This window comes from Ammospiza caudacuta, chromosome 13, assembly GCF_027887145.1.
Source record: "Ammospiza caudacuta isolate bAmmCau1 chromosome 13, bAmmCau1.pri, whole genome shotgun sequence".
Lineage (NCBI taxonomy): Eukaryota > Metazoa > Chordata > Aves > Passeriformes > Passerellidae > Ammospiza > Ammospiza caudacuta.
Window position 1 is genome coordinate 17,570,441 of NC_080605.1, and position 14,373 is coordinate 17,584,813.

Here is a 14,373-nt window from a genome sequence, read left to right on the forward strand (position 1 = left end):
TCCAGCTGCTTTGTGCAGCATTCCAGTGTTTATACAGGAGTCACAAGAACACTGCAGCAATGCAGTCATTTTTAATAAAGTCACTTAAGGTGACTTAATGCAAATCTATCGTGTGTTTTCTGCTGGGAATGTTTTGAGAAGAGAATTCAAACATACAATACTGATTTTTAATTTTTTTCAGCACATATGTGGCTTCCAGAACTTGAAGTGAGAAAGAAATGTACACCAGCAAATGTGTCCAGCTCAGAGAGGAATCCTCTTACTCTAATCAGAGGAGCATTTCCATAAATTTCTAACTTCAAAAATAGAAATATTCTGACTGGCATCACATAGATTTTTGTGACTAAAGTTAAGCTTGTGCTATCAGCTTTGCCAATAGGAAAAAAGGGTTTATACTCATGCTTTAGGTGGTGAAATATCTCAGAGAAAGGACCCCTCCAAGGGAGGTGAGAGAATACAGGAATACAATTAGCGGGAAAGCATTAACTAAAAAGAATTATTATTTTGCATAATGACAATCCTGTTTCTATCCTAAGGATAGCAATAATATTTATCCTTCCCTTTAAACGATGCAGAGAAATGATGCTCACCTGCAGTGAGCTGAACCTGGATCCAGAGCAGCTCCCCATAGAGCGTTCGGCAGCAGGAGCTGTTCCCTGCCTCGTGCTGGCTGTAGCACCCGGTGATGCTGAGCTGCTCCTCCTGCTCCTGAACCGTCACCTGCCTCTGGGCCATCACGTGCCACTCGCTGCTGGTGCACTCCACAAATACACTGAACTCCCCAGGAGAGGAGTACCTGTATGTGAGGTTGCTGACCAGGCTAGAATAGAAAGATAACTTGTGAAAGACCATCCTGGGAAGTCCTTCACGTTACATGACAACACTTCCCCAAATTTCATTCATTCAAAATGTCATTCCTACCACTAAGATGAAATCTGATTTTTAAATCCAGCAGAAAAATGTTTGATCGATTAAAAACAGGATTTCTATGCAGTTAAAATAAAAACTACAGAATGTCCTTGTTATATTTTGTTATAAAAAAACCCACCTCTTTAAACTTAAAGAAATAATATTTGCTTGTAGTTTGGCAATTACTGACATGTTTTCAGTAACTCTGCATCTTAATATTTGGAATAAATAGTGTTGAAAATAGGAAACACTTGTTATAATAGAAGTAAGATTGTGGTTGGCAACTTAATATAAAATTTTGTATTGATTTCTAAACAGGTTTTTGCAGAATCCAAATCTCTCATAGGTATGTTCTATTATTGAGCTATCTAGTTTTTAACATCTTATTTATGAGACTTTGCACATTCAATAAAGTGCAAGCAATGAAATGTACTGCTTGTCTGAAGAGAAATGAAGGCTACATCTTACGTTAGAGGGTAGTAAGGATCAATGGTGTGACCATCTCCAGTGCTGATGGTACAGGAAAGGTTCCCAGAGTACGGTGACAGCAGCCAGATCAAAGTGACTGTGATATTTTCAAAAACAAAACATGTGTCTTTCATAACCAGCTGCAGACCTGCAAAGCAGAATCACAATTCAGTGCCACTGTTTGTCTACTTTCCTTACAAAATTCAATTTATTTTCAGGCATTGAGAGCCAGCCTGCTCCAAACCACAGCTGGTACTGTTGCTAATTTGTGTGCATTAGTGGTGTGACAGGGAGCTGATTCTTTTCCATGACTAGTAATCAAAATTATTGTTGGAACATAATTTCATCTAAATATGTTTCATGTGTCTGAATTTCTGGGCTTTGTATTCTACCCAGAACCCTCAGTTAGGACAGGGAATCTACATTTTTTTGCCTATTTTCAGTGATCACCACTATTCCAGTTTCTTCCCTGAGGATGGAACAGTGATTTTTAAGATAAATATCCGTGGTCTCAGTGTTACAGCACAGAACAGGACAGGCTTCTTGTGTGGGCATCCCCCTCCCTCTTACCTTCCTTGCAGTGGTACTGAATTGACAAATAGCTTCCCAAAGCTGGACAAGGCTCTCCAAAGAAAGTGCCATCTGCTGCCACCTGGCAGGCCTGCAGCCCGTGACACTGGCCTGCAAAGGGAGCATTTCAGATCAGCACGTGGCTCTTCCTTTACTGCCACAACAGCTCACATGAAAGATGATTGAGAAACAAAAAGGATCTCTAGACAAATTTCCACATCACTTTGCCTTTAGTGTGCTGCTTATTTTGTGGCATTTCTTAGCAACAATTAATTTTATTGGAACAAAGCTGAATTTGAAAAGGTACCCAAAAAAGGCTTTTGTGTTTTGTTGAATTTTGGCTGGAAACCCTAAGAATCTCCCTGGGGACAGGCCACAATCACTGTTTAGTATCCAAGCCCTTGGCTGCAGCAGGGTGGGTGCCTGACACATGGCAGGGAGCAGCAGGTCCCTCCTGCCCTCATGTCCCTGTGGGTGTCAGCCTTGTCACCCCTCCTGCTTTGGAGTTAGGTTTGTTTGGATGTGTTGCCTTCCACCTCTGTCAAACCTTGTGTATCCCACTGAATTTGTCAAGGAATCAGTGTGTTCACGTGTTTTCTTCCTACATTAAGAGGAGCCAGCCACACCCTTGTCAGGCACACCCCTTGCCCTTCATTTGCTCCTCCCCTCCTGTCAATCCTTGCTCTTCAAAAAAGTCCCTCCTTTAGCTCCTCCTCTGAATCATCGCTCCTCACAAAACCCCTCCTTTGTGTGTGCACACATTCTCCTTTCCATCCAGCCTCCTGTAGCAACCTCCTCCCTGTCAGAAGTTCTCTGTGATTCCCTTCATTTTAGGAATAATCCACTTTCCCATTTGCAAACTCTACTGGAAAAAAGATAAAGTATTCGAGGCACGAGGAACTTTGGTCCATGCCCTGTGTTTCTAATAAGCAATGCTGTGAGATACCACCTGCTACTTCATCCTTGACACTGAGCCAGCTGCAGCCTTCATCTCTCTCAAACTGCAGAGGAGTCTCTGACACACAGTAGTGAGGGGTCTTCCTCCCATAGAAGCTCTCTTCAATTTGAATCACTTCTCCTGATCCACACTGTACAGTGGCATTGGAATTATCACAAGCGATGCTCTGGTCAGATTCTAATAGGAGATAAAAACCCCAAATATTACCTTTTTCAATTTCTGAAAAATTCTGTTACAATCCTACTCCATGTCCATTTTGTTTTGTTTGTCTTTCTTCCCTTTTCTCCCTTTTAAGCGAAACAATTAAAAAAATTACAAAAGAGTCAAAATTAATAGATTTATGTTTTTACTGCATTAAAACATTGAGGATGTTTTCAATAAGCAAAAATATTTTAATTATAAAAATAGATAGTATTTTGTGAAAAACTCTTAGCATTTGTCTGACCTGAAATACTGGAAGGTTTAAAGTTGCTCCTCACTTCCGAGAGAGATGTATGGATTGCATAATATTCAGGTAATTGCTTTGGAGAATAGTTTGCATATTAACTATGGGAGTTGATCCCATTTCTGCCACAGAGGCTCCTTTGTTCCTGTGTGATATTTGACTGACTTCATTCAGCAGGACTGCTCAGATGGGTAAGGTCATAGCTCTAAGTACATACACCTCATTCTTTGATTAATCTGGGACAGTTAATTATCTTTCAGAATTCTTAGTTTCATGTAGTAATCAGGCTGCTTAATACCCTGAAGAGGAGGATGTGAATAACTGCTCTCATATGGGAGTGTTGCAAAAGGATGTTTTTGTTTCAGCTGTTTCAGGTTTAAATACATTGTCCTCCCGTTGTTGTTTGGCTCATTCCCCTCAAGTCCCTCGATTAACAGTGCCAGTGTGTGCACACTGCAATAATTGTGTGCTATTGTTATTTAAAGGCTAAAGTTAAGCCTGGCTGTAACTATAGCAACATGATCAGTTTGCAGATTAGAGCTCTCTAAATAAGCTTGAAAAATAACTTGCTGGTAAATTCTAGTATGGACCATTATCTCATGCCTTTTTTTTGTTCTCTTTATGCAGGTTTCTCACAGTATTTGCTGTTGTCAGCAACTTTTACATGGAAAGATGGACAAAACTTGGTCTGTGTATAGGTAAAAAGCCTACTTTGATACATATATATTTACTATAATAAACTGCTAAACTACAGAACACCAAATGGTAGAATTGCCTTGATCTGGTCTTGGTTTCTTGGGTAGTGGAATGATGAATGTAGTGTAGGATATTGCTGCTCTTTGAATTTAATGGGCTCTCAGTCAGATCCTATGGTAACAGATGATAGTTTCCTTACAAACAGACAGTTGTCTACTGTGGCTGTAATGGAAAAATAATTTTAGTCTGTTTTTGCTAGAAAAATAAGCTTAAGGGATTGTGCTGTCTGCCAGTTTCCTCTCCCCCAGTCATTTTTAATGTTAGTCATCTTCAGCTAAATTTGATGTATAGATATAAAGTTCCAACACCCTAAAATTTCATGAAATGCAATATCTGGGGAGAAGAGAGCGAGCTACATCAATACCATGGACATGGAATTCAAGTGACCAGCACATACAGCTGGAGCTCTGGAGCAGCTGTGGGGAGGGAGCTGAGGTAGTGAAAAGTATTTGCAGAGGTGGGACCTGCTGGGATATGGGGGTGAACTGAGAGTGCTGAGGAGAGTAGGGAGGGGATGTGGAGCAGAAATTCAGGATAGGAAACAAAACTTCATTACCTTTGCTTATTGCAGAACAACTTGTTATTTCTGTCAGTAGTAGCAGACTGCTGGACAAGGCAGCAGCAGTTCTAGGGCTTGTGGAAACCTGTACTTGCATACTTGATTGGATTTTATATTAGTGAGCCCACAGCCAGACTGTCCTTCCAGTGCTTGTGACCCCAGTTCCTGCTGCAGTTTAAAGTACTCCTTTGCAAAGTGGGAGGAGCACGAATTCCCCTCATATCTATATGTTTAAAGGGATGATATTGCCAGCATTCCTGTCCAGAACTGTTTGTTCCAAGTCACAACTTGAGTGACACAATGTCTGTGGATTTTCTGTCTGAGCACAGGAAGTACAGGTTCCTGTCTGCTTCCTTAACCTGGGAAAACCTTGAACTTCACATGGTGGAAGGGTCTCAGAAGAAACAAGAAAAACTTGTTCTCACTTTTGCTCACTCCAGGCTGCAAGGAGTGGTGCCTCTGGAAGCCTGCCTGTATTTTTGCTTCAGTTACAAATGGAAATGATTCTGGCACACACCAATGAGTGTTTTTGTGGTACAGCCATACGGGTCCTACGTAGCCCAGGTATTATGGTCTTGTGGGAGTTTATTCTTGCAGCCATGCTTTAACATAGCCAGCTAATGTCCACTGAAGATGTGGATAGCTACACATTACATTCACTCTCAGATCCATTTCAATTTTATCAACCCTCTGCTGGAACTGTGGGCCTTAATGTCTGGTTGCTGAGCACCTACATCTCCCAGTGATTTGTGGGTTCTTCCTTCTTTGGATCAGGTCTTTATCAGCACATTGGGAAAAGAGCACCTGCTGGGGTTATATGACTTTTTGCTTGTTCACATTTAGAAAGATTCATGAAGTTATTTCCCAGCCACTTTGATAGCAACAAGGCAATTTATGCCCCATTGTGATCACAGCACACTCACTTCACTGTTCCAGCTGTTGTGTATCTTACCAAACTCGCAAATGAAGTCAAATTCCTGGCTGCAATTTTCAGTCACACCCCACTGATACTTGGCATTCTTCAGGATGTACCCACACATGGATGAGAAGGGAGATGGCTGATCCTTGTACCAGTTACTGTAGATGATACTTGAAGTGTCCAGCCAAGTTATTGACCCTGCAAACAGAGAAATTGTGTCCTGAATGTTTATTTTCCACAGTAACACAATTAGAGTCAGAGCCTGCAGAGCAGGATTGTAGCCCTGCTCCTACTGAAGCAGAGATGGTTTAGGCTGGGTAATGATCTTCAATTCCATTTTGTACTGAACCTGATACAATCATGAAAGGATACACTGCCATTTCCACCTGTGCTCCCAGCCTCCAGACTTCACCATTTCCCTTGCATCACACCTTGCAGCACTTCCTAGTGGGATGAATTGGCTTCCACTGGAGACCTAACCCAGCACATTTGTTTCACTGGTTCAGCAAGCTGCTCTCACTCACCATGTGTTCACACAACCACAAGATCCAATGGAAAGGATGATAACATGCAACAAGGAAGTGAAGCAGGCAATTAAACATCTTAATATAAATCTGAATATACAGCAACAAAAGAGGCTTTTCAGCAGATATCTACAAAGGGATTTACTGCATTTTTTACCACGTTAAGAAAGCATCATGAGCTGGTACAATTTTAAAGATGTGATTTTAAAAACACTTACCATCAGCAGTTTCATTCAGCAAGGAGTTGGAGATCAGTCCTATCCACCATTCCTGATCCTCAGCAATATGTTTTTGCAAGAACTCTTGAGTTTCTTCATTCTGAATAAAGACAAGATGCCCTCCTCCTCTCTCACACCAGCTCTGGGCACCTGTGAAGGTTTGCTGGAGTCTAACAAACTCATAGCATGAATGGTTGAAAGCTTGCTGGTACTTTGAACAAGGTATTCCTTCTTCAGTTGTTTCCTCCACAGCCAAACTCATGGCAAGAGAAATCAGAAGTGTGACCCCCAGCCACATTCTCAGCCCAGTGCTGTGCATTAGACTGGTCTTGCTTACCAGGACACCACTCTTTTTGCTGCCTTCTTCAAAAGCTTGAGATGTCATCCTTTCATGTCATCAGCATTCTCCTTCCTCTTTGCTGCTTGCCACAACAGCAGCAATAGAGCATGGGACAGAACAGAACTTCTAATATATAATTGTGATTGTGCCTGGGGGGTGTTGTGCTGATGCTGAGGCCCTGCACTGACCCTTGTGAGCTCCATTGTACAAATGTCACATCCCATGTGAGATCAGTTTGAGGAGAAGACATGAAATCATTGCTTTCCTTGTAAGCAGAGAAGATAAAGTTGATATATGCTACTGTTGGACATGTGGAAAAGTGAGATAAAGCTCCTACATCAAAGGCTTCATTGTGTGAACATTGAAGCTGGGGGGTCTTTACAACAGCAAAGAGATAAAATAGTGAGAATAAAAAAAAGAGAAAGGGAGTTGTGAGATGAGAAAACTCACTGCTTCTCTAGATACATTTAATTAGTCTGGATTGTTTTGTTTTTAATAATTATTGAGGTGCCTCTTTTAGATGCTAATGCAATGTCTATAATTACTGTATCAGATCCATCCTGCCCTCCTGGTTACACATGTTTCATCATGGTTACACAGATTCATCTCAGCTGTTCCAAGTAAGATTCATTTTGGACTGTTGTGTCTGTTTAGAATTCCACACCCCAAGTGAAATACTCCCATCTTCCCTTAAAGGATAAGCTGCTCAGCTCTTTGGGGCTGCAGTATTTATGCCTGCTGGGAGGCAGAAGAGAAGGCCATAACTCAAATCAATGATTTAGGAAAGATGGGAAATATTGCTTTAATCATCAGAACTACTTGAGAGCCCTATTAGCACGTTCCGAAGGCTGATGATGGACTTTGGGAAGCAAGCCCAGCAACATTTAGGAGCTGAAATCTCTAAATGCATCTCAACTTCCTTATAAAAGATATCCATCAGGTTTACAAAGCCACCAGCTTAGTAGAAGCACAGTACAAATAAGGATTTTAGCTATTGTGATCCTCCTGTCCTTGGCATTAACTCCATTGAGCTGGATGCCATTATTATTAATTTATATCACCATAACCTGAAACTGGAAGAACAGGCATTTATATTTAGACATGGGTTAGTGAGCCAGTTAGCAGAGCACAGAGGAATCAGCAGTGTGTGATTGATGGATTCCTGCACTGCAGAAGTTCCTCCTGCCCTGCACTGCTGGGCTGAAGGCAGTGCCCATCCCTGCAGTGTGCCAGTCCAGCTCCAGCTTTCTGCCAAAGCCAAGTGCATGCACTGCAACCAGTCAATATCTGAGAGTGAACTTCAATCCCAAAACCTTTCTGCATTTCCACTTTATGGCTGTCTTGCTCAGCAGGAAAAAGCAGGAGTGTTATCAGGGTTTTCAAGATAAAGTTAATTGGAAAGTGTTTCATGGGTGGAAAACTAGTGGGGGATGAGAGGAAAGGAGAAGAAAATACACTGTTCTGGATGTCTTCCCTCTCACCATACCTGTAAATCAAGAGTTCAGCTATGGAACTGTTGGAGCAGATCCCACATGAATTTCTGATGATTAATAGGGAGAGCTCATGGAGCAGCTAAGATGTGAATATTCTGACTGGATTTCCCAGCTCTGAAGAAGGCCAATCCATATTCTAATTACCTAATTGGCCCAGACACCCATCCTCTTCCCAGATTAGACTGTGTAACTACTATTATCAGCTGCTTCTCTTGGGGGTGTCTGCAAATTAGGAGTCCCTTTCAGGCCCCATACAAATCTTGACAGGCTTCAGTTTGGGAACACCCAATCCAAGTGTTTTATATTCAAGCTGTTGCAGCAGCCAGAGCTGAGGGCAGCTGCATTTAAGTTAATTGGCCACTGTGTGTTTGCATGATGCTTTCTTCAGACTCCCTGCTTCTTCCTGGGCTCTGCTGACTTGCCAGGCTTCACAGCAGCTGGCACCCAGCCCTCCCACTTTATCCTTCTAGATAAGAAAAACACAGCCTGTTTCTGAAAGCACGGGCAGGAGACTGTACTTCAATGTACTGGCTTGGTGATACAGACATTTCCAGTAGGAACTCACTGTTATGATGAATGTGTTCTGTAGCATTGTCCAGTTCTTTCTCTGCTGCTGGAAATCTGACTACATGAACATACTAAAAATGCCAGGGCTGGGGGTGCCACAGGCTCTCCCCTGTGAATCTGCTCCAAAGGCATTGAAATTAATGGAAGTCTTGTCTCTGGCTTTGATGGACTTTGAAATAGGCCCTGAAAAAGAACAAATAATGTTTGGAAATGTCTACAAATAAAGCCAAGCTCTCCAAGTGAGTCTACTGTTGGCAATTTCTATAGCAATGTGCATTTTTTTCCTAATCTACGGTTGCTATAAGTTACCCTTCAGCTGCCTGCAGCAGATGGAGAATGGAAGAAAGACAATTTCCCTCTTTGGCAGTTTGTTGACTTTTTATACTTTAGTGCCAGGAAAGCATTCTGTCAGTTTATTGTTTGCCACCAGAATGAGACAAGCATTTACATGAAAAGAAAATGCTGCTTTTAAAGCATCAAAATCAGCAGCTAGGGTCTCCAGGAAGAGGGAAACTTCTGAAAACCCTTTTCACTCATAAGTGAGAACTCACTTGATGTCAAGGAAACAGTGCTCCTAGAACTTACCTTCTTGTGGGAAACATGTCTTTTGCATTCTTCCTCAGCAGAATGACTTTCTTTTAAAAATAGCTTTCTTACGCCAGCAGTCATTGGTTTTGGAGTGGTCCTGGTCTGGGCCCAGTGCAGATCTCAGATCACAGCTGCATCATGACAGCCTGAGAATGGGATTCAAACTGTAGCACTGCAGAACAGCATGACAATCCATAATAGAGACCAGAAAGTGCTAGATTTGAAGAATTAAGGAAGTAAAGAGCTGCCAAAGAGTAGGAATAAATCACACCCCTGCTCATTTTGGCTGTTGTTCATTTGCCTTGAGGAAGAGCAAGTAAATTTACTCTCTATAGGAGGATATTACCATCTTTAAATTCCTGAATATTACTGGATGTAATATATTGATTTTTATCAGGATTATAAACATCTCTGTGTTTAATTTATTAATTGAATAAACATAAAAATGGAAAACTTATTTCTATTGCTTTGACTTTGAGGTAGAAAAAAGATTATTTTCAGGTATCAAGAACTTGAGACAAGGTTATGAATACCTCATTTTACTGTGTCTTGTAAACTTGTGCAGTGTGAAGAACATTGTTACCCTGATGTGTAGGAAGTACTCAGTCCTGAGCAGACTCTACACCCACACCTACACCTTCCATCTCTTCAGCTGGCTTTAAAAAAGCCCATTTGCCAATTAGTTTAAGAAGGTGGATCACAACCCCACTTCCTTCCTTGCTGCTGTCCTGTGCTGCTTATCCTGATGGTGAGACCCAGCTATTGCTGACTGAAAAGGGTTTGGTCTTGTTGTTGCTTCTACTGTCTAATTTTCCATGAGGCAACACACTGAACTTACCAGTGATCCCTGCCAAGTTGCAATTTTGATGTTATCTTGTTTATAAAAACAGGGAAAACAATTCTTATCTGTACAGGGTGCAAGAATTAAATTATACCTTCATGCCTGGCATGATGGGGTCAGGATAAAGATAAGTAGGATTACTTCAGGAGCTGTTGGTTTGAACATCATTTCTGTTTAGAAGATGTGTATGGTTAATTGGAAAATTCATCACCTGGGTAAGTCCCTGAGGGTCTTCCCATAGGAACTGTCCCCTTGGAAGTGTTTGGCATTGCCTTGAGGTCATGGCTGGCCTTCCCTCACTGCCACAGTTGATGCCTCAGTCTCTGCCTCTTTTCCAGCTCTTTCCCCTGTGTTATTGCCTTCAGAGCAGAACTTTGACTGTCAGGAAGAGAAGGATGAGTGAGCCCCTAGAACATTTATTGAGCTGGGGTTACTGATGGCCAAACTGAGCCCCAAGTTCACACAGAAAGGAGCAGAACTATCTCAGGAACCTGATGACACCTCATGTGTCCTTGTGATCATATTTGACTAAGTGGCACAATTTAGATCTGCCATTGCTTTAATATCTTAATTAGAGAACTGTTAGAGTGTTAAAGGTGCCCTCTTTGGGTAAAACATTAACTGGTAGATACAAATGGACTGAACTTTACCCACTACACACACAGAGGTAAAATAAATTGCTTGGATCTGAATTTACAGCCATCATTTACAGCCGCTGTCTCTGCAGTCTCTCCAGACTTCCATAAGTGTAAAGCTGGCCAGACTTCCAAGGTGTTTCAGTTTCCACCTCTTGTTTGTTTTATTTAATTTGATTATTATTATTTTTAATTTGGTTGCACATTTTTCTTCTGGTTATTATGAGCTATCTCAGAGCTTACAGGGCACGGAAACAGAGAGGGAAAAAAGCTCTATTACAAGTTGTTTTCATTGATAATGTCTCTTATGAATAGATATCCAACAGCTTGCAAAAGAGATCAGCTTCACAGTCCCCATGAGAGGATTGGAGGCTCAGCAGCCTCTCTGTTTGGCAACACTGTTTTCGTGCTAAGCCCCTACACTCAGTTGGCATTTACTAAAACCAGAAAAAAAATCCTTTTGAGTCTTTCTTCATGTTCCCCCAACGATGTACAGTGAGCTACTAGATAGGATAGAGCAGCAACATGAATTTCTGTCATTGTACCCATTTGTGACCCCATTTCTACACCTTCAGTCATGGAAGTTAATGCCAACCTTCACATTGACATCCTGCCCACTTGAAAACACATGACTGAACTGTATAATTTACATATTAAAACTGTAAATAGGGATGTTGAAAGGTGCAAATAAGATTATAGAAGTCTTACAGCAAGGAAGTTTATGTGGGGACTGTGGTTGTTTATTTGTTTTAATGTCTAGTGTTTAAATATTTGAGCAGACTCAGTCTGGTGGACACTTAGTGTGGGTAGGCCAGCAGTTCCATGCCTCAGCACTTGAAGAGTTTTAATATTAAGTTGCTTTATGTATTTATTTTAATGAACAATTTGAAATTTCTTGTGGTAGGTATTAAAACTATGACTGCAAAAAGGAAAGCAATACTTTTGTTTATCAAAGAAATGGTGAAATCCCACAAAAAAACTCCCCAAATATAAAATCTTATAAAGGAAATTAAAATCTTACAGAACCAATTATTTTTGTCCAAATAATGAGCAAAACAGTGTATGATAAACCAGTTTTGACCCAAATAATATCTAGTCAAAATAATAAAGGGAAACTATTGTTATTTAAATTTGAACAAACTACATAAGTAATTTGTGTTTGCAGTTATATCTGGACAGTGTAAGAGACGTGGTTCTAAACAGTCTGGTGGCAGTTTTGTGAAATGAGATCATGCCAATAAAAGAGTATTTAACAAAGATAAGAACTTGTGTTTCTAGAAAGTGAGATAGCAATCAGTGTGATTTCAGCAAAAAACAACTCCTAAGTTCATATCAGTTTTGCTATTGGAGTTTTATTTCTCAGTAATAGATAACTGTTGATAGCTGAAAGTTCTTAGCACAGCTTAAAGTCATATATGTCAAGTCAATTTGACCTTTGTTAATGAGTTTTAATTAGAACTTAATTTCTACAAGCAAAAGACTGAGATTAAAATAAATTAAGAACAATGGAGATAAGGAATTTTATTGGTCTCTTTGTGATTTGTAAGGCAATAACTTGCTTCTTGCTAAATGAACCAAAAGTACAAAGGTAGGCACAAGTCAATGACATTACTGTTGTACTAGAAATGCTGTTAACAGGCTCTGCTGCCTTGGGAGGCTTTGTTTAGATTATTCACAGACATCACATCCAAAATGCAACCTCCAGCCTCCAAAAATGTCTTCATGGCCCTTTTAAATTCTGGGAGAGAAGCTCAGGGCAGGCAGAGACTGGAGGGAAGTGAAAGTGAGAGAGAGCCCAAGAGGAAACTGCTTGTGGCCTTCACCACAGCTGTTTAGAGCAGAGAGAAATCCAGAGAAGCAAATCTGCACGTGGTGGGGAGCTGGGGACTTCAAAAATGTTGTCATGGAGGGTGAATAGAGAGAGGAAACTGTGGAGACAAATGTGAGATTTAGTTGGGGGAAGATTTATATTTGAAGGGTTTTGCCACAAGGAGAAACATTGTGAAATAAAAAAATTAGAAAAGTCACCTAATCCACATCCTCTACTGCTGATAATTACACATTATAATTGTAAATCAATGCTTTGATATTTTGCCATTTCAATGTAAAAAGGGGGGAAAATCACACAGTTGGCAAGAAAATTAATCTCCATGTACTATACTAAACTGCTTATTTGTCATTAGTGTGAGGAAAACAACAAAAACTTATTTTGCTGGTAAATTAAGTATTTTTTACTGACAAGCAGGAAGAACTAACTTCATAAAGCTTTTTTATTTAAGTTGTCCAACACATGTGACAAAACTTTCAGTCACAGACACCCAAAATTAGCGACCAGACACATTTAGTTTGATTTCAGAAGCTGTTGGATGTCTGCAGCTCCTTGTTCTTCCATTCAGACAACTTTTTACACAGTTTCCAACTATCTCATCATGGCTGAACCTTAACCTACATGAACACTTGGTGTGGAGGAGGCAAAAGAGGTTTGAATTAATCTTTCTATTGCTTGCTTGCTCAATGGAAATCTTAATGGCACTACAGATTAGACATTTCACAGGTCAGGTAATTAAAACTGCAGCATTAAGAGTGAAGACAAATGGATGAGGATACCCTGAAACAAACATATTAAAGCAAACCAGAACATTGTGGAGAGAGAAATAGTCCCCATGGCTTAGTGAGGGTAGAGTTGGGCAGCTTTGGTTTTATGCCAGATCCTTTTCAGTCCCTAACATTGCTGAAAAATCCCTTCCTTGCTTTGTGTAGGAAGTGAATCAACATCTGAATGCACACACACACTCTCACATATACGCAAGGACCCACATGCATATGTACAGTGGATGTGCCTGTCTATGTGTTTGTATCTCCAGATACTTGTGGATTTTGATCCCCTTCATCTCCTACAGCCTTCTGGCTCAATCCTGCTGTTTATTAGTATTACTAATTCAAACCAAGACCTTGTATTTTCTCTTCTAATCTGGCTTTTTATTTTGTTATCATCTGCTTCAGTCAGTGCTTTCCAAAAAGAGACCAAGGCCCGCTGTCCTGATGATCTCCTGGAGTGAAGATCAGCCATCAAACAGACAGGAGGTTTGGAGAAGAGGAACAATATATAATAAATATGTAAGAAGAGTCTGTAGCACAAATTATGTTTTGAATAAAATAGCTGTTATAGTTCTGAGAGATCAGTCAGTCTTAAGAAATGATGTTAAACATTTTGGGAACAATGGTGATTCAGCTGAAAAAAATCGGATTTTAGGGTAACCCCATATGAAATTGCATAATATATAATTGTGCAAAGATTTTCTTTATCCTTCATGGTCAATGGAGCCTAAGATTTACTCTGCAATCACATGCTTTATATTGAAGTAATTCTCTTTCCAGAGGATTTTAAAATTAACAACATTGAACTCAGTTAAGTACCTTATCTAGAAACAAAAGCATGAAGTTAAAAATCTGCCTTAGTCTTATGGAATCCTGCCATACTTTCATGGGTGGATTTGGGTCACATATGGGAGAATATGGTAGAGTGAAAAGATATTTAGTTCAAAGATGTGCCACTCACTTGACTCTGGAACAGCTTGTACAT

General features: G+C 40.4%; 1 protein-coding gene across 1 annotated transcript in view; it reads right to left on the minus strand.

Annotated features, from left to right (window-relative positions):
• The window catches only part of LOC131563340 (polycystin-1-like protein 2), a 35,715-nt gene extending 28,940 nt beyond the window's left edge, over positions 1-6,775 (minus strand). Inside the window, 7 exon segments of the mRNA XM_058813343.1 lie at positions 591-820; positions 1,378-1,525; positions 1,948-2,058; positions 2,897-3,082; positions 5,618-5,782; positions 6,327-6,714; positions 6,716-6,775. Coding sequence (XP_058669326.1) covers positions 591-820; positions 1,378-1,525; positions 1,948-2,058; positions 2,897-3,082; positions 5,618-5,782; positions 6,327-6,714; positions 6,716-6,775 — 1,288 coding nt within the window.
• Positions 6,776-14,373: the final 7,598 nt, after the last annotated feature.